At 39.3% G+C, this 27,176-nt stretch overlaps 1 protein-coding gene across 8 annotated transcripts in view; it reads right to left on the bottom strand.

Moving 5' to 3' along the window:
- The window catches only part of sh3gl1b (SH3-domain GRB2-like 1b), a 99,385-nt gene that overhangs the window by 19,604 nt on the left and 52,605 nt on the right, over positions 1–27,176 (bottom strand). For all 8 annotated transcript variants that reach the window (XM_069928842.1, XM_069928838.1, XM_069928839.1 and 5 more), the window contains 5 exons: positions 18,272–18,344; positions 11,196–11,339; positions 10,031–10,164; positions 6,916–7,074; positions 3,499–3,602 (listed from right to left, as the gene is read on the bottom strand). In XM_069928842.1, the coding sequence (XP_069784943.1) occupies positions 3,499–3,602; positions 6,916–7,074; positions 10,031–10,164; positions 11,196–11,339; positions 18,272–18,344 (614 nt within the window). The remainder of the gene's footprint in view (positions 1–3,498; positions 3,603–6,915; positions 7,075–10,030; positions 10,165–11,195; positions 11,340–18,271; positions 18,345–27,176) is intronic.

Consider the following 27,176-nt stretch of genomic DNA (forward strand, 5'->3'; position numbering starts at 1 on the left):
TGCTTCTACAGTGTGGTGAATGTGAATTGTAAAAGGAATTTGTGCTTCACAGATCTGCTGAGTTTTTTTTAATTGCTGCAACTTGCAAAAGAGATCAGGATGAACCAATCAGTGTTTTTTTAAAAAAACTTTTGATGATAAAGTGTCATACAAGACTTTATTAAACAAATTAAACCATACAGCATCGGAAATAACAAAGTGGCATGGATTGAAGTCTGATTTGCAGGAAAAAATAATATTAAGCAAGACATTTTCAGGTTGCGAGGCTGTGTGGTTAGGTTATCAAATGGCAGACGAGGGACTGGGGGGGGGGGGAGGGGGGGCTGAATAGCCTATTTGAGATTTTATTTCTTCTGTTCTAATGCTCTTTATAACCACATAAACCAACCTGCAAAGTTACCTCACAGTTCCTCAGTCCCAACTCCCCGACATTCACTTCTGCATTAAAATGCAAGTTGCATCAGAACAGGAAATAATTTCCTGCATTTTCATCAGGTTACTCACAAATTTCAAAGAAACAATCATTTGTAGTTTATATGGTTACTAAATTTAAATTACATTGATTTGACCAAGAAACCCCGGTGCATTTCAAATGGTGGGAGATATCCAGAACCCTTGAGGAAAATCCATTCAGACACAGGGAGAACGAACAAATGCCTTACAGATAACCATAACCATATAACCATTTACGGAAAAGGCAGGATTTTAATCCCAGTTCCAATCACTGGTGCCGCAACAGTAGTGCGCTAACGGTGCTGCCCATACAGGTTAGTTAGTACTGTACCTTCATAGTTTATTCAGACTTTTAGCGTGGTTATATAATTTGATTTCTTTAAAAAGTGATTTCATAGAACATGGTCAACATTTATACAACTACTTTAGTTTTACACAAAATATCTCATGGTCTGAATGTGGAAACAGAATCAATAAAACTAGAATTCTACAACAGGATTGATTGATGAAACGCAATAACAAACTGCCAATTCAAATTAGGGTAGTATTCAAGTACATGTAGTCCAATTTTCAGGCCTGTTACAATTGTCCTTCATTTACCAAAAAAACCATTAAAACAATACTGTGGTGCCAGATTTTCCCAGGCTCTCCACAATACTTAAACCTGAATTCCTCTCAATTTTATCCTCACTACGCTAACTTGAATTGGTGACGTTACACAGCTGCTCACACCTCCATAGAAAATGAAGTAGAAATTCTCTGAGCATAAACTTGTAAAATTGGTTTTGGGTTCTTCTTTCAGTCTTAGTCTTAGACAATCTGACTTTACCCTAACCTCTCATTCATATTTTTGCAAAGGTCATAATGAAAATTAGATTCTCAATTTACTAGTAACTGTTTTCAACTTTAATGTAGCCAAGAATCTAAAGGAAATTGCACTGCCAGGACTTTTGTTACTTAGTTTTTTTAAAGAAAAAATTTGATTTTAGCTTTGTCCTTAACTAATATCCTTCCTCCAAAATTAAGAATACATTCCAAATCTGATGAAATACAAGCAAATGAAACTTTTTCTGCTTAGAAAACTTCAGATTTCAAAATGACATAACAAGTGTTTGACTTAAACAAAAAAGCGATTTACAGTAGTGAGGAGTCCAGAGCAAGAGATCGTACATACACTTAAACATGAAAGCTTGACAATGAGAGGGCTTCCCAGTGGTTGGGACAGAAAGTATAAATCATAATTTTTAGTCATTGTTCAGACTAGCTACTGGTATTTGAATATTCAAAGCGGGTTCTGTCAGATGGGATGCACTCCCATTGTAAATATGTGGTTCTGTAAAAGGCAGTCTACACTCAAAATGTCGATTATTTCAACGTGTCGTTAATCATTTGGCTATCTTTGATTTTTTAGAAATTGTAAACAATATTATTTGTGAGGGGTAACAGACACTAAGTGGGTTTCTAATAAAATGCTTGCTTGAGATGAACAAGAGCTTTTGGATTTACGAGCTTTCGTTTGGAGTCGCAACACGGTGAACAATAACAGTTTTGCATTAGATATACAAGAAGTGAGCCAATGTTAACATTCAAATGGGTTAGAGTTGTTAGAATACAAGTTGTACATTTTAGAGAGTGGGAGGAAACTGGAACACCTGCAGAAAACCCACACAGGTCACAAGGAAAATGTACCAACTCCTTGCAAACAGCGCAGGATTTGAACCCAGGTCGCTGGGGCTGGAGTAGTATCACACTAACCACTAGGCTAACCATGCCATCCAAGGCATGGGAGGTCGAAAGCGTTTCAAAGTACCTCAGTCCCTCAAGACTGATATTCCATGGATATGGGGTTCATAGAAGAAAGTGACACCGGAGGTAAAAGATCAGTAATAATTTTATTGACTGGTGGCAACCGTCTACTTCCATTTCTTATAGTTTGTAATGCTGTTAAAATACAAAGCAAAATCTTTAAATCTCATTTTGGAAGTTCTGGACATTAGAGTCATTTGTTCAGGCTTGCTCAAATTCTCAAAATTTCAAGTTGGATCCCACCAGTGTCAGGCAGTCCAAAAAAATCACTCAGTAAGGTCACATTAATCTATCTTTCTGCACTACCTTCACATCCACTTCCTTCTAAAAATCTACAACCTCTTTATTCTCGATTATGCAGCAATAACCTGCCCTAAGATAGAAAATTCCATATATTCAGAAGCCTCTATGTGAAGTCTTTTTCAGAGCCAACCATTTAGTCTGAGACTGAATTCTTAATTTCAGACTTTGCAGTTGGGAGAAACAATCCCCAAACATTTAATCTTAGGTATACTATGTTTCATGGAGGTCAAAACTCTTATTCACTCAGTCCTCACTATATGTTGCAAGGTGCCAAAAAAATCTGACTTCTTGCATGTAACCTTCTCATCAGGATAGCAGAAAATGGACTATTATAATTTTGATTCATTTTACATAAAGCATTTTATAATAGGTTGAGGCATGACAGTTTAGAAGCATACCTTGCCATGCCTCAAATGCAATTTTTTTCCTACTTAACATCAGTAAATATAGTATTCCTGAAAGCACTCAGCAAGCACCAGCCTGCTTTTTGCTCATTCCTCCGACAAAGGGCTCAGGTCTGAAACATTAGTTACCCTTTGCTTCCTATGGTGGCTGCATGACCTGCTGAGTTTCTCCAACACATTTTTTTATTGAGCGTATTGTTCCTCAGACAGAAATAGTGGTATTTACTTTCCATAAATTAAATAATCATCTTGCCAAATTCTAACCTGGACTCTTCCAATCTGAATGATTCTGATTGGTCTAACCAGCAGATACAGTAATAACGTGATAATATGCATTATTTTCCTGTATTTTAACTGCTTTAAATGGGATATTTAAAGTTCTCCTTTTCAAAGCACACATATATTAACATCAACTTTCACTTTTTTGCACAATTGAGCATCAGGAAATACAAATACCTTGTCTTAAGGTATCCATACAATTAACTGTATATGGATGAAACATCCACATCTCAATGAAATAGTCATGTCTTACCTCTCCTTTAACTTATCAGAGAGCTCTTCCAAAATTTGTACAGCTTGTCTGTGATAATCCAGTTGTGCTTCCACCAGGGCTGACATTTGGCTCACCTGTTCAATCTGCAAACACAAATCATTTTCCTTTTATTTAAGTTATTTAAAGTAGGCGCAAACTGCTCACAAGTAAGATTGTCAATGACTTAGTTTTCTCAAAATACATCTGGCTTTAATCATAATGAGCCCATATTGTCTAATACCATTGATAAAGCAAGCATGAAATATGCCTACATATCCCATAATTTATTTCTGTTGAACCCTTTTCTTTAACACTAGTTTGGAATCAAAAACACAGAGCACATTTAACAAGACAAGGAAATCAAGGCATTGTTTTTTTTTAAAAAAAACCCCCAGATTCCAGTCATTATAAAGGGCTGGAGAAACTCTGCTAAGTTCCCCTAAACAGTTTGTATTTTTGCTTCAGATGAGGAGACCATTGGGGAATCCATTTAAAATGTCTTAATGGGCAATGTGGCTCATTGATTCTTATTGCTAATGTTTCCTTCCTACCAATTGTCTTATTCAAAATAAAGCTATGAATATTTTGGAAGTAACCCATCCACAGAACTTAAATTATTTCGCAGTTCTTAGCCAAATTTGTTTGGAAAATATGTAGAATTAAATCATATCAAATTAGAAGGAAAACATTAATTGATTAGAACATAAATTGTTGTTAAGTGCATATGAAAACTTTTGCTTTTACAGAAATGAACTGTACTCATTCGAAATCTCACTCACTCAGATCAAATCTTTAATTTTTTTTTTTAAGTACTATGGCGTACAAGTCGAGTCTTGAAACCCTCAAAAATGGGAGGGGAGGGGTAGTGGTTGACTTATACGTCAAATACTTTTGATACCTTAAATTCAAAGAAAAAAACTGCTCATTCAGTGTACAAGTCGACCCTTGAAAAACAAAAAAAACTACAACAAATTTTCATGCTACCAGTATATTAGAACAAAATTTTTATATTAAAAAAAAACACATTTAGAATCCTAAGCTAAGATCGCGGAAATCACATCCATACCCTCATCTTATGGGCTCCAGTCTGCATCTGATGACGCGACTTCAGCTTTGTCATCAGTTTCCCACAATAAATCATCTTGCGAACTATCATTGCACTTATTAAACGATTATATTAGTCTCTACTTTCATTTTATCCCATGCTTTAAGCACAAAGTCACACAGCACATCAAATGATGCAGCACACATTGCCCTGCTTTTGTGAACGATTTTTCTGTACTCATTATCCATGCATTCCATTCTTCATGCACATAGTCTTTGAATGGCTTGTTCAAGCAGACATCTAGAGGTTGCAATAGAGACGACAAACCACCTGGGATAACCGCCACGTAAGTAAATATTTAGTGCTAATCTACTTTTACTGTTCTCACTTAAGTGACTAAAATAAAATCCCGGACCAGCAAATGCCGTTCCTTGTGTAAACTGCCTGGCTGCCTGTTCCACACATTTCCTATATTAGCTTGGGTCTGAACTTTATCCTGTTGGCCATGCACATTAACAGCACCATAAACCTGGTCCTTTCTTGGCTTGTACTTGTTTGCACACCTGTTCTATTGCCTATACAGGTACACAATCCTTTATCCAGAACCCTTGAGGGACAGTGTGTTCCGAATTTCGGATTTTTCTGGATTTCGGAAAGCCAGATTTAAACCCACCTGAATTGTGCTTCAATATCCACCCCCACCCCCTTCCAGTCGTGCTGCCATCTCCTCTCCCCCCCCCACCGCCCGACTCGCGTTGCTGGTCTCCCCTCTCGCCCATCCGACTTGCGCTGCCGGTCTCTCCCCCTCACCTGCCCGACTCGCGCTGCCGTCTGTCTCCCCACTTGCCAGATTTTGGAGCTTTCCAGATTTTAGATGTCCGGATAAAGGATTCTGTACCTGTAATGTCAAAATTCTGGGGTTTCGTCCATGTTTCCAATATTTGCCAAGGTAATCTGATGTTTCTGCTGGTTACATATAATCTTTTATTTCTTTGGCTTGGCTTTGCGGAAGAAGATTTATGGAGGGGTATGTCCACGTCTGCTGCAGGCTCGTTGGTGACTGACAAGTCCAATGCGGGACAGGCAGGCACGGTTGCAGTGGTTGCAAGGGAAAATTGGTGAGTTGGGTGTTGGGTTTTTCCTCCTTTGTCTTTTGTCAGTGAGGTGGGCTCTGAGGTCTTCTTCAAAGGAGGTTGCTGCCCGCCGAACTGTGAGGCGCCAAGATGCACGGTTGGAGGGGATATCAGCCCAACTTTATGGTCAAGATCTTTCAGTAGTTTCTGAGCAATTTTTGTCTTTTGTCGTAATACCAGATTTTTCCTGTTCATTTGCACCAGCCTACTGTAGCTTCAAAATCATTACTGTGTTCTGGGTGCAACTTTGTCCACTTTGTCCACTTCAGTCCAAATGCTCTTATTTTATTTCGCTTGACTATGTTGCAATCTTGCCTCTGTTCCCATACCCATTCTGCAACGTGATTTTCCAACTCTGGCCAATGTGATTCCTCTTCTCATCGAACATTGCCTTTTTGGGATTTTTCTTAAAGCCTCTTCTTTCTTTCTCCAATCTCTTACCAACTTCTCATAAATCTCAAATTTTCTTGCAGCAGTGCAGTTGCTGGATATTTTGGCCATTTCTATTACTTTTAACTTAAACCTCACTTCATACTTTTGTCGTTTTGCTGGAGCCTTCATTTGAACAACCAAACTCATCCAACACCCAAACAGCTCAGTCATTGCGATTTTTGGAGGGGAGGGGGGGGTTAACTTATACACCCGATACATGAAAGTGAGACTGAAAATGGGGACCCGACATCTGAAGGTCGACTTGTAAATAAAACTTCAAATAGTTACACTGATGCATTACTTTAATTTTCTTTATGTCATCTCTATTGGATAATAGAACACTGAGAATTGCTTAACATTTCAAACAAGTCAGATGCGCAACCCTTGAATATGTGGATGACGCATTTGATAGCAAGACAGGCACAACAGAAAAACAACATTTTGACTAGGTCTTACTTGCCTTTCAATCAGAAGGCATTTTGGTAAGATCATTCCATTAGCCAAAAAAAGAGCGTGATGGGAAATCATTTGAACAAGGTCATCACAATTGAATTTGAGCAGATCCAATGAATCACGACCTGAAGCAAGAACATAACTTAAGCTACCATTTTTCCATTTAGCCAAGGCATACTTTTTACTAAACCACAGGGGTCTTCCAATTATAAACTTCCAAGTGAACTGAGGCCTGAATCACAGACTATAACCTTGTCACTTCTTATCAAGGCTATATTATTTATTCTAAACATTGAATATAAATGTACAAAAATGAAACTAGAAGAATAAGATGAGTTTTGAAGTCATTCTTACATCAGTTTCTAAAAGGTTGTACATGCTAGTTTCTGCCACATCTTTGGATTCATCAAATTTTTCCAAAGCTTGTCTAATCTCTTCCTCAGGAATTTTACCCTGTCGTTTCTTCTTGTAGTCATAATCCAGGCGGCGACCCTCCAGTTTCTTCAAATGATGCTGCAATATCAAAATTAATATGTAAAATGCATGAATTCCCAAAGTGCAACAAAATCTTAATTAGGAAAATCAGGATCAAATCTACTGCTTCTGGTTCACATGGCAACTACAGTAACACCCACACAGAACATCAAATTATTAAGCTATATAGTGAGCTTTATTAATCATTCGTATCAGCTGTGAAATACTTTTTGATAAATTATATTTGTCCTGTACATTGCAACAATTTGAGTATTGTATTTCAGTGCAGGAAGTTAATTTAACAGTCAGAAGTGAAAGCAAATTGACAAAGGGCTCAGGCCAAAAACATTGGTTACCCTTTACTTCCTATAGATGCTGCGTGACCTTGCTGAGTTCCTCTCGCACATTTTGTATGGCACTCGACCCCAGCGTCTACAGATTTGTTTGTTCCAACTCCAAGCAAATTTTATAACCAGTGCAACCAGATACAAATTTGCTTCAGCCACTTTAAAGATGCTATACTAGCTTACTTTAACCTCTACTGCAACATCAATATTGACGTATGATTGGCAGATGTATTTAAAAAGTACTCTGACATCCAGACCAAAAATTCCATCAAAATGAACAACAGTTTAAAATGACTTTCACGGTCAAGACCCCAAACTGGTTTTTTTGGGAACTAGTTTAGTGTAGTACATCAAAGCTCCCTACAGAATGAATTTTTTTAAAAAAAAGTGAGCACTAGAATCATGTTCATTACAATTTAGCTTTGTGTTCAGGCAACCTTATGGCATTCAGCTTGCTTTTCTTTGGATCACCCCCAATCCAACAATGCAGAATGACCTTGAGTCTATGCTAAGCTTCTACAGACCAAATCAATCTCTCTTCGTCCATGAAATATATACAAAGATTACTGCAATCTTTTCTCTCTCTCTCACTTGCTGACAGAGCAGTCTGTGGATTTTTGTTTGAGGAGGCAGACGGTAAAAATATTATAATGGCCTCTAGGATCATGGGTGTGCAGGGGGGGGGGGGTGGAGTGTATAGAAAGGAGGTCTTCCTCACCTGTGGAAAGGTATCAAGTCAGAATAGGGATCTGCAAAATTGAGAGGAAGATTTCAGCTGGTTTTTCAAAGCTAGAATGTGTGTCTTCATTGTTTCCTGCGCCTGGCAGTACCTTAAACCTACAGCATGTCGAGAAGCATCTTCCCAGTTTTTAACCAGACTCAATTCTGTTGATTGCTGGGCTCAGATATGTGGTAACATAGCATTTTTTTTTCTTATTTACAATTCTTTACACTATGTAATTGACTTTATTTTGATCTGCATAAAATAAAATAAAAAAATCTTGCAGATTTTAGTCTTGCACAGAAAAGTAACTTTCCTGATAAAGAAATAATGCACACGCAGCTCTTATTTTTAAGAATAGGAATCTGGAGTGAAACAAAAAAAATCGACAGACACTACGATTGTAGTAAAATGCTGGATAAACGCAGCAGATCACACAGGGTCCTATCACTCCGAGCTGTCACCCAGTCTATTTCTGTGGATTTGCCGAATAGAATTAACAACTATTCATTAATTACACAAAATAATTTAAACTGGATTTGAAAAATTTATTTTTTGTTATCTATTAAAACTTAAGAGTGACCTCCAAGTTTTATCAAGAACAATATGTCCAAAGTCTGATTCGAGTTTTCATTGATTAGCTGAATCATGAGTCACTCTGCCGGTGCCCAGAAGCAGGTTGGGTAACCTTCAATAATTACAAACATTTAACATTATCACTTTTAAGAAGTATCAACAATCTAATTATTATACAGCACTTTTTCCTCTCTACCCCTATATAATGGCTTTTCATTTCCAAATCACAGAAGATTGTATTTGCATGACTGATATCTTTATGTTTGAAACTCCCAGCAAAACTAACTTAAAATATTAAATATAATTGTAAATACAACCACAGTTTCACTGTATAAGCACAGCTCCCCATAGCATTCATTTGGGTTATATTCACTTGAGGAAACACACCCAATACAAATAAATAGGAACACCCTGAAAATATAGCTTTGAATTCATTAGCCTTGAGAGGAGAAACATGGTAGTTTTACATTTAATTTTTGGCCATTTTCACAAAAACCAAACTACAACAAAACATCCTTGGGACATGGTGCGGACAGGATGTTGTCTCATTACACCCAAACACAGTCATTCCACTTTTTAAAAACATGATAGTAATACGTTTTCCAGTGAAACTTATGTTAATGTGTGCAGAAAAAATACAACCACTCAAACCCTGTTGCAACCTAACCCACATTCCAGACTCTATAAATTCTAACCCCGACCCCAGCCTCACAATGCAGCACCTGATGATGAATATTGTGCCAAACCATCAGGATTTCTAAATAACTATATGCCGGATTTTTGTAATTTTACTGTATTAAAATGAAATTGCATCTTGCAAAGGTTGTAAATTGTAAAGGTTTTTGCTCAACTAGAGACATGAAATTTCAAAATGGACAGACACATAAAATTTAAAAATGCAGTCATTAATCCATTTTAAACAACCTCATTATTCATGTTTATAAATATTTGAGTTATATGTTTTTTGATTAAGCTTGTTATGTCTTTGTATTCAGTTACTTATGACTTTAAACTGATAAATTGGATTAATCAGTTGAATGATCATCGACAATTATAACAAAATTCATATGGCATCTATGACAGGGGCCTCAACAAAATAGGCATCACAAAAATGTCAATGCCACATCAAAACAAATTCACATTAATTCCCCCACTCCTATATTGCATCAGACACTCCTATATTGCATCAGACATGCTAAATGGAACCAATGTGAAAGGCCAACATGACAGTTCATCTGCTTTGTGAAATGGACATTCCAAATTGATGAGGTGTATGTTTTAAGAAATTGAAGGAAACAAGATGGACTGCGAATCACCAATGCAACGTGTTTACCTATTGACGTCCTTTTACCTGAATTTCTTTGAAATCTTTATCACATAGACTTTGTAACGGATCAATAAAGTTCTGTTTGACTTCAATATCCAGAGAATCTTTAACCTCGGCCATCCGCTTCATTGATTCCCCAACATCAATGAGAGCCCCTCCTGAAATCAGATAATTTAGAATATAATGAACTAAAGTTCCAAAAATGGAAAGAATATGATTAAACGACTTTTAACTGTATATTTAAATGTTCTCCCTCCTCTTCTGACATACTGCTTGTGCTCTAATATCTCAGAGTGCAACTTGTACGTATGTCACCGAAGAATGAATTGAACTAAGAGGAATCATAGCCAAGCTTAACTGTGTCCTTATTTGACTTGTAAGTACATGTTCCATCAGAGTCAATAACTATCAACGAGAGCTTGACTGCAGTGTCATATCTTCTGGTGGGTGTTATTAATTTATTATTTCTATCACCATCAGCTAGGTTACTCAACATGACTCAAGAATCTGTCGTGAAATATTTCCAATCGATATTCCTCAGTTACATAATGGATAGATTTTTTTCAGTAATGTGGCCACCAGAATAGCCAAGAAGGATAGAAATATTAATAATTGTCTGTCTCTTCTACACTGCAAGCACTCAAATACAGAAGATATGGAGAATCAAACGATGCACATCATTAGATTACACAGAGACTTTGAAAAGCGAATTCCAGGATTCACTAGCTTCCAAATCAAATACAAACCCAAGAGTCAATTTGAAAAACAAAAAAGCTCAATTGTTAAAGTAGCTTATCTACACAATCTCAATTCAGTTATCCCACAAAGCATCCCAAACTCTAAAAGCAAAGTAACGTCAAATCTTGCCATCAGTTCCCCATCCAACAGTGCCACCCAAGCCCATCTCATGGGTTTTCTGCATAGCAGAATTACTGGCATACAGACACATTTAAGAGAAATGTAATGTTGAAGGGAATTTTAAAAGAATGACTATTAAAAATTTTAAAACCACACATGAATATCATTACAGCAAGGAATTATTAAAAATAATTTGCATTCTGTTAGCTACAAAGCCCTTTGTATCTCTTATTTACAGCTCAATACTTTTCTTGCCCTTTCCAAGAAAGGAACAATGTCATGTTCTTCTAATCCATTCTTCACTAAAAACCTATCAAAATACTTCACTTACCAAAATTTGATTCTTCTCCAAGATCCTTCCCAAATTTAATCATAGATTCTCCAAGAAGCCCTTCTGGTTGAGGGTAGCCTGGGTTTTTTACCTGTCCACGAATCTTTGACACTGTATTCAGCATTGTTAATTTTGCTCTGGATGCTGTTTTAAAATGGAAACCAAGAGTTAATTTTCACAAATAGGTTTTAGAGGTGCCAACTTGTGACAATTTTCAAATAATGCAAATTCTCATTTAACCAATCAATGTGTACGAAGGTACAATTTGACATCATCAACTCGTGATTTCACAATAAGAATAATGAGCTTTTATTTTCTGGCACTTCTCATCAAAGTATATTATTTAGGCAGTCTCTTCAATCTGAGGCGCCTGCAAGCGCACACCAAGACACAAGAGAAACTTGTCCGTGAACTACTCTTTGCAGACGATGCCGCTTTAGTTGCCCATTCAGAGCCAGCTCTTCAGCGCTTGACGTCCTGCTTTGCGGAAACTGCCAAAGTGTTTGGCCTGGAAGTCAGCCTGAAGAAAACTGAGGTCCTCCATCAGCCAGCTCCCCACCATGACTACCAGCCCCCCCACATCTCCATCGGGCACACAAAACTCAAAACGGTCAACCAGTTTACCTATCTCGGCTGCACCATTTCATCAGATGCAAGGATCGACAATGAGATAGACAACAGACTCGCCAAGGCAAATAGCGCCTTTGGAAGACTACACAAAAGAGTCTGGAAAAACAACCAACTGAAAAACCTCACAAAGATAAGCATATACAGAGCCGTTGTCATACCCACACTCCGGTTCGGCTCCGAATCATGGGTCCTCTACCGGCATCACCTACGGCTCCTAGAACGCTTCCACCAGCGTTGTCTTCACTTCATCCTCAACATCCATTGGAGCGCTTTCATCCCTAACGTCGAAGTACTCGAGATGGCAGAGGTCAACAGCATCAAGTCCACGCTGCTGAAGATCCAGAATGGAGGACCATCACCTTCCCAAGATCGTGTTATATGGCGAGCTCTCCACTGGCCACCGTGACAGAGGTGCACCAAAGAAAAGGTACAAGGACTGCCTAAAGAAATCTCTTGGTGCCTGCCACATTGACCACCGCCAGTGGGCTGATATCGCCTCAAACTGTGCATCTTGGTGCCTTACAGTTCGGCGGGCAGCAACCTCCTTTGAAGAAGACCGCAGAGCCCACCTCACTGACAAAAGGCAAAGGAGGAAAAACCCAACACCCAACCCCAACCAACCAATTTTCCCCTGCAGCCGCTGCAACCGTGTCTGCCTGTCCCGCATCAGACTTGTCAGCCACAAACGAGCCTGCAGCTGACGTGGACTTTTACCCCCTCCATAAATCTTCGTCCGCGAAGCCAAGCCAAAGAAGAAAAAGATATTATTTATATACAAGTCTATGCAAAATTACCAGCTATAGCCAACAGATTCTTCATAAACATCAAGTTAAGCAGTTGTTTATTAGCTAACCATGTTCATGATGAGACAACCAAACTCTTCAGCATGGGAAAGTGACTTTCATTATTAGTTCACAAATTAGGGTGGTGCAGTTAGCGCAATGCTGTTTCAGCACAGGCGACTGGCACTGGGGTTCGAATCCTGCATGCCTGTAAGAAGTTTGTATGTTCTCCCTGTGTCTGCGTGGGTTTTCCCCAGGGGCTCCAGTTTCCTCCCTCCCTTTAAAATGCACTGGAGGTTGTAGGTCAATTGGGTGTAATGGGTTCGTAAGCCAAAAGAGCCTGTTACTGTGCAGTAGGTCTAAATTTAAATACATTTAAACTGTTAATTGTCATGTCTAACGAGATACTATAAAACACTTCATTTTGCATGACATCCAGGTGAATGTAGGGAATAGTGTGACATTAAGTCAAATAGAGAAAAGTACAGTTAAAGAAACTGTACTTATAGCACAGAACAGGCCAGTTCGGCCCTACTAGTCCATGCCGTAACAAATCCCCACCCTCCTAGTCCCACTGACCAGCATCCGGTCCATACCCCTCCAGTCCTCTCCTATCCATGTAACTATCTAGTCTTTCCTTAAATGTAACCAATGATCCTGCCTTGACCACGTCTGTCGGAAGCTCATTCCACATCCCCACCACCCTTTGCGTAAAGAAATTTCCCCTCATGTTCCCCTTATAATGTTCCCCCTTCAATCTTAAACCATGTCCTCTAGTTTGAATCTCCCCCACTCTTAATTGAAAAAGCCTATCCACGTTTACTATCAGCCTTGAGGGTACTATTTACCACAACTCCTAAATCCCTTTGTTGCTCTGCACATCTCAATAGCCTACCATTTAATGCATATGATGCAAGGATATCCTCATTTATTTGCCATTGTGTAGTCCATTAAGAGTTTAATAACAGCAGGAAAGAAATGGTCCTTAAACCCAGAAATTTGTGTTTTCTGCCTGACAGTGGGGTTGGGGAATGGAGTATGAACAGAGTTGGAAGGGTCATTTAATATGTTGACAGATTTCCCAAGCAGCTCCAGGCAGATAATTAATGAGATACTCATTAACAACTTTCCAACCATATAGGGATTCAAGAAATAGGGTCTAAAATGTTAAGTGAAAGCATGAAATGCAAGATATCAGGTCTAAACAGACTGCAACAAAAAAGACCAACTGTATTGATTGGGTTATATTGAGTAGATTTACTAGTATGCATTCTTCAAGACAAGACTAACAAGCAGCTGTTGAAGGTGCATCAAAATGCACCTTCCAATGACCTATTCCAGTTTGCCCAAGGTCCAAACTGGTTCATGGATGATGCAATAGCCTTGACCCTCCACTTCATCCTGACCCACCAAGGGAACAATGCCTCATGTGCCAGGCTGTTGTTCATTGACTTCAGTTTGGATTTCAAGACAATCAGAGGCTGGTGGATAAACTGTCCTTTCTGACCCTCAGCACCTTTCTCTGCAACTGGATTCTGGGTTGGCAGCAAAGTCTCAAGCCCCATCACACTGAGCACTAGGGCACCTCAGGACTGTGTGCTCAGCCTGCTACTGTTCACGCCGCTGACTCACGAATGCACTGCCAGATTGAGTTCCAACAGAGTCATCAAATTTACAGATGATACAACAGTACACAGCCTCATCAGTAGGAACTTGAAAGGCTCGTAAAATGATGTGGAAACAACAACCCGAGTCTCAACGTGGACAAGACAACGGAGATGGCTATGGACTTCAGGAGGTGGAGAGAGTGAAGAGCATCAAGTTCCTTGGTGTGAAATTAAAGGACAACCTATCCTGGAATCACAAAACCTCCTCATATCTCAGGAAGGCGCAGCAGCATCTACACTTCCTAAGGAGGCTGAGGAGGACAAGGCTACCAGCCCTCATCTTGACAACCATTTATAGGAGCACAACAGAGAGTGTCCTTCCTACATCATTGTGTGGTATTGTAGCTGCAAAGCATCAGGCTGGAAGTCTATTCAGAGATCATTAAAACTGGGAGCACAGTTTAATTAGGGCTCAGGAATTATAGAAAACCCTTTCTATTCAGCACACAGTATCTTTAACCAACTACCATCGAGAAGGTCATACAGGAGCATCAAAATCAGGACCACTAGCCTGGTGAACGGCTTCTTCCTGCGGGCTGTGAAACTGATGATCGATATCCTTTAACTGTGTAGATCATCCTGAATATTTACATTTTTATTTTGATTATTTATGTGATCATTATGTACTGTGTTTTTGTATGTGCACCATGGTCTGAAGAGATGCTATTTTGTGGAGTTGTACATGTCCAATCAGATGGCAATAAACTTGAACTTGTCTGAATATTTTTGAGGACGAAGATCTCGTGAACGAGTTGGAACTTGGAATGGTTTCAGTTCTTTGTATTACAATACGGAAAGTCCAGGTAGCAAGTTCTTTTCACTGTATAATTGAACCCTATATTTCCTTACCTCAAGACCACAATCAGAATCTCCACAACCTCCATTGTACTGGAGCACCACCACAGCTTGACATGCTGTACATCTATGGCTGGGCGGCTCGATACATCCACAACACCGTCAACAAATTCACTGATATCACAGTAGTGGGGTGTATAAAAAGGGCAATGAATACAGGAGGAAGATTGAAAACTTGGCTGAACGGTGCACCAACAACAATCTCGCACTCAATGTCACCAAAGCTAAGAAGCTGACTGTTGACTTTATAAACAGAAAACCAGAGGTGTAAGATCCAATGATCATTGGGAGATCAGAGGTGGAGAGGGTGAGCAAATTTAAGTTCTTGTGAGTCACTATCCTGGTCACAGCACACTAATGGCACCATGTCAGAACCCTGACTTGCTCAGGAGTTTGTGGAGGTTTGGTCTGACATCAAAAATCCTGACAAATTTCTGCAGATGAGTCGTGGAAGGTGTGATGATTGGTTGCATCACGCTGTGGTACGGGAACACTAATACCCCTAAGCGGAAAGCCCCACAAAAGGTAGTGGACACAGCCCAGGACATCACAGGCAAAACCCTCCCCACCATCAAGAACATCTGCCCTTAGAGAGCAGCAGTATTCATCAGGAAAAAGATATTTGGGCCACAAGACTCGCACCAGCAGGTTCAGGAACAGCTGGTAACCCTCCACCATCAGACTCCTGACAACATATTCAGGTTCATTTAAGGACACGTTATTGCACAGTTTGTTGACATTTCTTTTATTTGTTTACATGTATACATATCTTCTGGAGTACAGATTTTTGCACTACAAATAAGTAGTCATTCTGCCTCACCCAGAGGAGAAAAGAATCTCAGTTGTACGTGATGTCATGTATGTACCCTGACAATAAAACTGAAATCTTTGCCAGCCAACAGGAGTTGAAGCGGGAGTGTGCAAGAGCAGGACTGTTTACGAAGTACTCTGGCTTGGCCGTATGGATTCAGAATTGGCTTGCCTGCAGAAAACAGAGGCGAGCAGTAGATGGAACATGCTCTGCTTGGAGGCCAGTGACCGGCAGAGTTCTACAGGGGCCTGCTGTAACCAATGTTCCTTTTATTGTCAAACAAAGAGTCGCCATGGGCATGCCTGGCACCCAGACAATAGGAGAAAAGAAAGCAAAAGAGGGTCCCTTCAGAGACACTGAGTGTTTGTGGATTCATCTCCAGGGCCTCCTGCAGCTGCACAGATTCCAATTCAAATCATCAGTATTCCCAAACTCCCGATCCGGACCTCCGATACAATCAGGAAGCCTTCAGCGCCGAAGCTCTTCAGGAGCCTTTCTTGCCCTCAACACCATTTCGAATCCCAGTTCAGATATCTGGTTTACATGGGCCAGTCCCCAGCAGCCTGTAGCCTGTCTGGGTCCTTCAACCACAAATCGCCAACAGTTCACAGTCTGCGTGGGTCCTTCAGCCACCGAGCCTCTCGCTGGTCTGTTGCCATGATCTCCATCCTGTAGGGTCATCTCCTATGCTTCTCCTCTCAAAGCTGGGTATTTTCCTCATTTAAGTGGCCCTGTGCCAATCCACTGCTCCCCCGGGGTCTGCAACCCCTCATTCTACATTGCCCAGTATAGGCGCTGTCATCTTGGGCACAGACTGGTTGCAAGATTTAAAAAGAAACATGGTCAGCTCCTCTTTCATGCTGTTTAAAGCCTGTATGGAGCCATAACATTATGACTGGGCATTAGGACCCTGCAAGCAGCACTGTGTCTCTGTTCCCCACTCTCCCGTATCCACATCAGTTACAGCAGTGTAACTGCTCTGTGATTTTTAATTCATGAACTAGACAAAGAAGTGAAAAGATGGGTCAGTATATTTGCAGCTGACTTGCAGGTTGGAGGTAATGTGGGTAGTGTAGAAGGTTATCAGAGGTTACAGTAGGATGTTGAGTTGGGCAGAGAAGTGGCAGATAGAGTTCAATCAAGATAATTGTGAAGTGATGCATTTTGGAAGGTCAAATTTTAAAGGTTAATGCCAGGATGGAAGAACAGAGGGAATCCAAATCCATAGATCTCTCAAGGTTGCCAAACAGGTTGATGGGGTAGATAAGAAGGCTTATGGTATGCTGGCCTTCATTCATAGCAAGATTGAGTTCAAGAGCCAGGAGGTAATGTTGCAGCTCTGGTTAGACTACATCTGGAATATTGTGTTCAGTTCTGGTTGCCTTACTAAAGGAAGGATGGGGAAACTTTGGAGAGGATGCAGAGGAAATTTACTAGGATCCTGCCTAGATTAGAGAACATGTTTTATGGAGGCAAGATTAACAGTGCTAACGCTTTTCTCTGAAGTGAAAAAAGATGTGGGTTACTTAGCAGAGGCCTACAAGATTATGGGAGGCATAGAAAAGGTAGACAGTTGGCACCCTTTTACCATGATGACAGTAGCAATATCAGAGGACATCGGTTTATGGTGAGAATAGAAAAGTTTAAGGGAGACATCAGGAGTAAGCTTTTTTTTTAAAAAAAAACACACACACACAATAGGTGTCTGGAATGCATTGCCAGGAGTGGTGGTGAGGTCTATTACAATAGGAGCATTTAAAAGACAGGTACAAGGATCCAAAAAAAATATTGTTATGGGTGTAAGGCAGGAAAGGTTAGATTATTGAGGAGGTCTACAGAAGTCAGCACAACATCATGGGCTGAAGGGCCCACACTGTGCAGTAATGTTCTAAGAAGAGTATTGCACTACCAATAAGTGATAATTCTGCCTTGCCCACAGAAAAAACAAATCTCAAGGTTGTATGTGATGTAACATTTGTACTCTGATAATAAATCTGAAAAATATGGATCTGAGTTCAAAGCATGACATATTTATAGCTTCAAAGGAATAGGGTTGATAGCAAACATGCTGAGGCATTTCACCCAGCATACAATCTCTTCATGAATAAAGCAGGTAATATTTGATTTGATTCACTTAACATGGAGAGAATAGAAAAATCAGAGAGTTGCTTCCCTCTATATAATAGAATGTTGGCATTACATCCTAAACAAAATGGCTTTTTCTGAGTAATCTGTAATTTTAAAAGTAAAAGATGAAACATTGGGGGAAAGAAAAAAATAACTTAAGATTGCAGATAATTGCCATCCCAACATTTGAAAAAAAATGTTTACCTGGATTTGGTTGCAAGTACTCTGTGGTTTTTGTAAGGACATCTGCCACAGCTTTGCTGGTAATATCCACTTTCTGAAATTAAGCAACCACAAATACTTCCAGTTATTATGTCACTTATCGTCTCAAGAAACCACAACTGATGTATCATATTGACAATATATAGGAAACATTATTAAACAGTTTACCTGTGATAACAACAATACATGCGTTAAGAACCTTCTACAAAACATACTCACCAAACGTCTTCCTAAGTTTAAAGTCCATTTAACTTAGCCAAGCAAGCAAGCTGTCAGATAACATCTTAACTTTGAGTTCGAAAATTGTGCATCAAATGCATTCAAATGTTTGAGTATAAAGATGAAGTTTGATTCCCTTGGGAAGATTTGAACTGACAGAAGTACCATCTATTGTCAAGACATTAAGTGAAATCTTGCTTGCTCTCAGACAGATGTAAAAGTTCCAATGGTCCAATAGTCTAACAGAGTTGCCCCAGTATCATGTTTATCTTTATAATCATATAAAAAACTTATTTGGGCATAATCAACCTGTTGTAGGGGAAAGCCAAGAGCAAATAAACAACCATATTACAAATACTTCACAAGATCAGCTGTGAAACAATTTGGGATGTCCTGTAATCTCAGGACTGCATCATTAAGTGAAAGTCCCTTTTTTATGAAAATGAGCCTCTTTTTTTTGTTTAAGGTGTAGAAACAACAATGAAGATTTTTATTTGATTCAAATGGAATCGATGAAACAGTCTTCAAATTCTAGTTCAACAAGTTAACCTTTGGTTCATTATTAGATAGATGCAAAGTTATCGACCACCATGATTATGGGCTCTATTTTCACATTCAAAATATAAAAGTTTCACATTCAAAATATAAAAGTTTCCATTTTATAATAACTATTTATATTTGGCTGAACACTAGATATTTTACCCCACTCCGACTATGATCTGTTGGAATTTGAATGAAGATCAACCAGGGACAAGTCATAGTGGTCAGGTTTCTGGTACAGAATCTGGCCCTTCAACTCAAAAGTAAAGGGGGGGTGGGGGAGAACTGAAGAATTCTAGTGATTGAAGATTTAATAGTTAGGGGAACTGATAGAAGGTTTCAAGCACAAGATTAAGACTCCCAGATGGTATGCTTCACAGGTACCAGGGTCAGAGACATCTCAGATCGAGTCCACAGCATTCTCAAGCAGGAGGGTGAGCAGCCAGATGCTGCGGTCAACATTGGTACTAATGGCATAGATAGGAAAAGGGATGAGGTCCTGAAGAGGGCAAATAGGGAGTTAAGAAGGAAGTTAAAAAGAAGGACTGAGAATGGAAATTTCTGGATTGCTGCCTATGCCATGCACCACTGAGGGCAGGAATAGGTAGTTATGGTTGAGGAATGCATGTCTGAAAAAGAGTTAGTACATGGGTTCAGATTTGTGGTTCTTTGGGACCTCTTCTGGGGCAGGCATGACTGGTACAAAAAGGATGAGTTGCATATAAAGTAATTAGGGATTTTTTTGTGGAAAGGAAAATTTCCTAGGGTGGCATTGAAAAAATTGATGTGGGATTTTCAATTTGGAGGGTTACGGCTACCTAACTTTCAATTTTATTTTGAAGCAGCTCAATTTAGATTTCTTAGCGCATTAATGGCCACACAAGATACGCCTAGTTGGGCACAGATAGAATTGGCAGTTACTTCTGAAAAATTTTCAAATGAATTTTTATTTCGATGGAATAAAAATTTGTTACGAACTTATGATGTACCAATATTGAAACATTTAATGAATTTATGGAAAAGTAAATTACATAAAATGGGATTGAAAAATAAGTGGTCGGGAAGATTACCATTATATAATAATCAACTTGTTCCTTTCACGGTATCTAATACTATTTTGAAACAATGGGAGGAGAAAGGAATACATAATTTATCTGACTGTTTTTTTAGAAGGTCATTTTTGTTCTTTTGTAGAATTGCAAAAGAGATTTGATATAAGTGGTTATTCTATATTTGTGTATTATCAGTTAAGATCTTTTGAAAAACAGGTATGCGGTCGTCAAATGAATTTACTGTCTGAAACTGATTTTGAGAAATATGTGCTCTCATTTCCAAAAAAGGGTTATATATCAGGTTTGTATCGTATTTTGTTGGAAAGTGAAAGTAAAATAGATTGGGATAAAGATAAAATGAAATGGGAAAAAGATTTAAGTTTAACAATAACTGAAGAAGATTGGTCTGAAATCTGCCGTAATAGTATTCGAAAATTGATTAATGCTAGATTGGCGATGATTAATTACAGTTTTATACATTAATTATATTTAACACCTGAAAAATTTAAAAAATTTGATTTTAGTAAGTCAGATCTTTGTTTTCATTGTGATCAGATTTCTGGTACTTTTTTTACATGCTGTTTGGTCGTGTGATCGGTTACAACAATTTTGGAAAGGTATTCAATCTGTATTTAATAATCTATATAATCTTCATATTGTATTAGACCCTGATATATTTTTATTAGGGAATATGCAACCGTTGATTGATTTAGAATTAGATAATTACCAGATCTCTTTTATTTACTTAGCGCTGGCAGTGGCCAAGAAATGTACAGCGATTACTTGGAAGAATAGAAATGTATTGTCTTTAGATAGGTTGGTATTCAGAGATGTTTGGTTATGGAAAGAATATCTTTTTCTATACAAGATAAGATGTCTTTTTATGAGTTAAAGTCGACCCCATTTATTGATTATATACAATTTAAATAAGTTTGAATTAATCATTTTTTTACTTTAAAAAAACTTTTTTTTATTATATATTTTTTCTATATATATGTTTTCTTTTTTCTTTTTTTTTAAGTTTTTTTTAATTATTAGTTGTTTTTTCATTTAAGTTCTTTTTGTTTTTGTTTTTTCATATATATTCTTATATAATAAATTTTTTTTGGATTAATAATTAATTATATTTTTTGTTTGTTTTTTATATATATCGATCTTTTTTAAAGATATATATATATATTTTTATTATACTAATAGTATTAATTCTTCACTCTTTATCGTGGGGGTGGGGAGGGGGGGGTTTAGGGGTTAAAAATAGGTTTTTTTTAGTCTTAGTTTTTAGTTGTTAGGGGGAGATGCCGAGATTGGTTTTGTATAAACTATGTTACTTTATACTTGTATTACTTTATTTTGTATTTTTTCTGTACATGAATTACTTACTTTCTTCATATGTTAAAATTAATAAATAAAGTTTCGAGAAAAAAAAAGGACGAGTTGCACCTGAACCAGAAGGGGACCGATATTCTGGAGGGTAGGTTTACTCAAGCTGTTGGGGAGTGTTTAAACAAGTTTGGCAGGGGGATGGGAGCCAGAATGAGAGGACAGAGAAAAGAGTAGATGGTGGAAATGTAGCTGATGCAATGTTCAGTGAGTTTGTGAAGAAGAGCAGACAGTGGAGAGAGCACGTGATCAGTTGGAGGCTTTGAAATTTTTTTATTTCAATGCAAGTTTTAAGAATAAGGAAGATGAACTTAGAGCATGGATCAGTAAGTGGAATTACAGAGATTTGACTGACTTAAGGACAGGATTGGCTGATGTGACTACTAGGGATTAGATGTTTTGAAAGGGATAGAATAGGAGGTAAAAGAGGTGGGGGGGGCGAAGCATTACTAATCAGGGATAGTATCGCAACTGCAGAAAGGGAGAATGCTGTGGCAGGATTGCCTATTGAGTCAGTGTGGGTGGAAGTCAGAAACAAGAAAGGAGCAATCACTGTATTGGCAGTAGTCTAATAGCCCCCAAATTGGCCTTTGGACACTGACAAGCAGATTTTAGAATGGTGCAGAAATAACAGGGTTGTTGTTATGGGAGACCCACTTCCCAAATATTGACTGGCACCTCCTGACTGCAAGAGGGATAGATGGGACAGAATTGTCAAGTGTGTCTGAGAAGGATTCCTAACATTTTGGTGATAGCGACCAAAAGTCCTTACCTTTTAGCATGGACAAAGATAGTGAGTAGACCAAATTGGGGAAATGTTCATTACAATGGGATTGGGCAAGAAATGGGTAGAGTAAATTATGTTCTCAGAAAAAAGCACAAAAGTATTGTGGAGGATGCTTAGAGACCACTTATGCGGGATGCTGAATAGGTTGGTCTCCCTGAGACAGGGAAAAGATTCAAAATCTAACTTTTATTCTTTTGTGGTGCGGAACAAGATGTAAAAATGATTATAAAGTACAATTTTGTAAATACAGGTACAAAAAAAATATAAAAATGAGGTAGTGTCTAAAGGTTCATTATCTGTTCAGCAATCTGATGGCAGAGGGAAAGAAGCTATTTTTGTAACATTGAGTGTGCGTCTTCAGGCTCCTGTACCCCCTTCCTAATGTAGTAGTGAGGAAAGGGCATGACCTTGGTGGTGAGGGTCCTTGAAGAGTGAGATGCTGCTTTTTTGAGGTACTGCTTCATAAAGATGTCATTAATGGAAGGAAGACTAAAGCCCATGATGGTGCTAGCCGAATTTACAACCCTCTGTAGCATGTTCTTGACCTGTGCATTGGCATCTCCATGCCAGATGGTGATGTAACCAATCAGAATGCTCTCCATGGTACACCTGTAGAAATTTGCACGTCTTTGGTAACATACCATATCTCCTCAAACTCTTAATGAAATATAGTATTTGCCTTTCCTTCTACACAATTGCAATGTCATTATGGTCCAAGGATAGGTCTTCATAAATGTTGACACCCAAGAGTTGGAATTTTGTTACCCTCTCCACTTGTGACCCCTCAACGATAACTGGTTTGTATTTTCCTGGTTTCCCCTTCCTGAAGTCCACAATGAATTTCTTAGTTTTACTGACATTGGAATGCAAGGTTGTTGTTGTGACACCACTCGACAAGCTGATCTATCTCATTCCTGTACGCATCCTCATTATCATCTGTGATTCTGTCAACAACCATGGTGTCATCAGAAAATGTGCAGATGGTATTTGAATTGTGCATAAAAGAAGGCTGGATAAGGGAACCGCGGTTGACAAAAGAGGCAAGACTGCGAGTTAAGAGGAAGAAGGAAATATATGGAAGGTTTTGGAAGGAAAAGTCAGTAAGGGCTTATGAGAATCATACGATAGCCACGCCAGGACAGAACTCAAGATAGGACTTTGGGAATAGGGAGAATCCTGGAATAAAAGACCAGTTAGTCTTAAATAAGAGTTGAACAAACTAATGAAGTGAATTCTTTGGGATAAGAATATGAGTATTTAGATAATTATTGTCTTGTTTGGGATAGCATGGCTTTGTGAAGGGCAGGTCTTTTGAGTTTTTTGAGGCAGTAAACCAAATTGATGAAAGCAGGGCAGTAGATGTGGTGCATTGGATTTTAGTAAGGCATTTGACAAGGTCCCCTGTGGTAGACTCATTCAAAAAGTCACAAGGCATAAGATCTCTAGAAACTTGGATGCGTGGATTCAGAATTGGCTTGCCTGCAGAAAGCAGAGGATAATAATCGATGGAACATATTCTGTCTGGAGGTCAGTGACCAGTGGAGTTCCGCAGGGTTCTGTTCTGGAGCCCCTGCTCTTTGTGATTTTTATAAATGAACTGGACGAAGAACTAGAGGTGGGTCAGTGAATTTGCAGATGTCATAACTGTATGAAGGGTTGTGTAGAAGGTTGTCATAGGTTACACCAAAATAGAGACTATGTTGTAGCCTTGTCCCTTCGTTCGTCCTGACCCACCTGGAGAGCGTCGCCTCAAACGCCAGGCTGCTGTTCATAGACTTCAGCTCAGCATTTAATATGTTCATTCCCCAGAGGTTGGTGGAGAAGCTGTCCTCGCTGGGACTCGATACCCTCTCTGAGACTGGATTCTGGACTTCCTAATGGAAAGACCACAGTCTGTTCGGGTCGGTGGCAGAATATCGAGCACCGTCACGCTGAGCACTGGCACTTTCTGGCACTCAGCCTGCTCCTGTTCACGCTACTGACCGATGACTGAATCGCTAGATCCAGCTTGAACACAACAGGAGTTGGCCACATCCGCAACAATGATAAATTGCGCCACAGGGAAAAGTTGGAAAATCTTGTGGTATGGTGCAAGAATGACTAGTCTCAATGTGGACAAGATGAAGGAGATGATTAGGGACTTCAGGAGGACAAGAAATGACCACCCTCCACTACACAGCAACAACTCTATAGTGGAGTTCATTTAATTAGTTACCTATCATGGACATGCAGCACCTCCTCACTTGTCAGGAAAGAGCAATAGTGACTGCACTTCCTGAGAAGACTAATGCGTGCAAGGCTACCAGCCACCATGATGTCAATCTTCTTCAGGTTCCTATCGAGTGTGTCCTGGCTGACTACATCACAGTGTGCTACAATTGCTGCAGAGAAATGGATCAGAGGTCAATCACAAGTGTGGCAGAGAGATTCATTGGAGCCTCCCTTCCTTCCCCCCCCACTCCCTCCCAAAATCAACTTGATCTACTAGGATTGTTTGAAGAGGGCGCACAAAATCCTAGGCAGGATGATAGAATAGTTAAGAAGGCTTATGGTATGCTGGCCTTCATTAGTCAGGGCACTGAGTTCAAGAGTCACTATGTAATGTAACAACTCTATAAAACTGATTAAACCACACTTGGAATATTGTGTTCAGTTCTGGTTGCCTTATTACAGAAAGTTGTGGAAACTATGGAGAGGGTGCAGAGGAGATTTACCAGGATGCTGCCTAGATTGGAGAATTATGAAGCAAGGTAAACAGAGCTAGGGCTTTTCTCTTTTGAGCAAAGGATGAGAGGTAGAGGTGAGGGAAGGCATTAAAAGAGAAATTAGAAAAACGTGCAATAAAGGAACAGCTGTCATCATGGGAGACTTTAATTTGCATATAGATTGGACTAGCCAAATTAATAAAAATACTGAGGAGGAGGAATTCCTTGAATGTTTACGGGACGGTTATCTAGACCAATATGTCGAGGAACCAACTCGGGAGCAGGCCATTTTAGATTGGGTATTATGCAATGATAAGAGGCTAATCAACAATCTTGTTGTACGAGGCCCTTTGGGTAGGAGCGATCACAATATGATCAAATTCTCACTCGACATGGAGAGTGATGAAATTAAAACCGAGACAAAGGTCCTGAATTTAAATAAAGGGAATTATGATGGTATGAGACGGGAGTTGAATAAGATTGATTGGGTGGTGTTTATGGGGGAGTTGACTGTGGATAGACAATGGAAAGCATTCACAGATCTAATGGAGAAATTGCAAAAATCGTTTATACCGGTTTGGCATAAAAAAAACAAAAAAGGTGACTCAACCGTGGATAACAAGGGAAATTAGAGACAGCATTAGGTCCAAAGAGAGAGCATATCAATTGGCCAAAAAAAGTACCACAACCGAAGACTGGGAGCAGTTCAAGATGCACCAGATGACAAAGGGATTAATCAAGAGAGCAAAAATAAATTATGAAAGTAAGCTTGCGGCAAATATAAAAACCGACTGCAAAAGCTTTTATAAATATGTCAAGAGGAAAAGATTGGTGAAATCCAGAGTAGGTCCTTTGCAGTTATATAATGGGGAAAAAGGAAATGGCAGACCAATTAAATTCTACTTTAGTTCTGTTTTTACAAGAGAGGATACAAATAACCTCCCAAGGATGTTGGGAAACATAGAGACTAATGCAAGGGAGGAACTGAAAGAAATCAGTATTTCTAAAGACATGGTCTTGGGGAAATTGATGGGATTGAAGGCAGATAAATCCCAAGGGCCTGATAATCCACATCCTAGGGTACTTAAGGAAGTGGCCATTCAGATAGCAGATGTTTTAAGAATTATTTTCCAGAACTCGATAGACTCAGGATCAGTACCCATGGATTGGAGGGTAGCTAATGTTACCCCACTATTTAAAAAGGGGGGTAGAGAAAAAGCGGGGAATTATAGGTTGGTGAGCCTTACATCAGTAGTGGGCAAAATGATGGAATCCATTATTAAGGATGTAATAGCGGAGCATATGACTAGCAGAGAAGGGATCGGACGGAGTCAACATGGACTTACAAAAGGTAAATCGTGCTTGACAAATCTATTGGAATTCTTTGAGATGGTGACAGGTAAAATAGATGGGGGAGAGCCAGTGGATGTGGTGTACCTGGACTTCCAAAAGGCCTTCGATAAGGTCCCGCATAAACGACTGGCTTCCAAAATCAAGGCTCATCGGATTGGGGACAAAGTATTGATGTGGATTGAGAACTGGCTGGCAGGTAGAAGACAGAGAGTTGGGATAAACGGCTCATTTTCTGAGTGGCAGGCGGTGACCAGTGGGGTGCCACAGGGATCTGTACTGGGACCCCAGCTATTCACAATTTACATTAATGAGGAAAGATTGCACAAATTGGGATTGTACTCGCTAGAGTTTAGAAGATTGAGAGGGGATCTCATGGAGACCTATAAAATTCTGGCAGGACTGGACGGAATGGATGCAGATGGGATGTTTCCAATGATGGGAAAATCCAGAACCCGGGGCCATGGTTTGAGGATAATAGGCAAACCATTTAGGACCGAGATGAGGAGGAATTTCTTGACCCAGAGGATGGTGAATCTGTGGAATTCATTGCCACAGAGGGCAGTAGAGGCAGGTTCATTAAATATATTTAAGAGGGAATTAGATCTATTTCTTCAGTATAAGGGTATTAAAGGTTACGGAGAGAAGGCGGGGACGGGGTACTGAACTTTAAGATCAGCCATGATCTCGTTGAATGGCGGAGCAGGCTCAAAGGGTCGAATGACTTACTCCTGCTCCTATCTTCTATGTTTCTATGTTACTTAGAGGTTTACAAGATTATTGGAGGCATAGATAAGGGCAGACAGCCAGCATCTTTTACCTGGGGCAAGGCTAGCAAACACGAAAAAGGCGTC

This window comes from Narcine bancroftii, chromosome 3 (assembly GCF_036971445.1).
Source record: "Narcine bancroftii isolate sNarBan1 chromosome 3, sNarBan1.hap1, whole genome shotgun sequence".
NCBI classification, from domain to species: Eukaryota; Metazoa; Chordata; class Chondrichthyes; order Torpediniformes; family Narcinidae; genus Narcine; species Narcine bancroftii.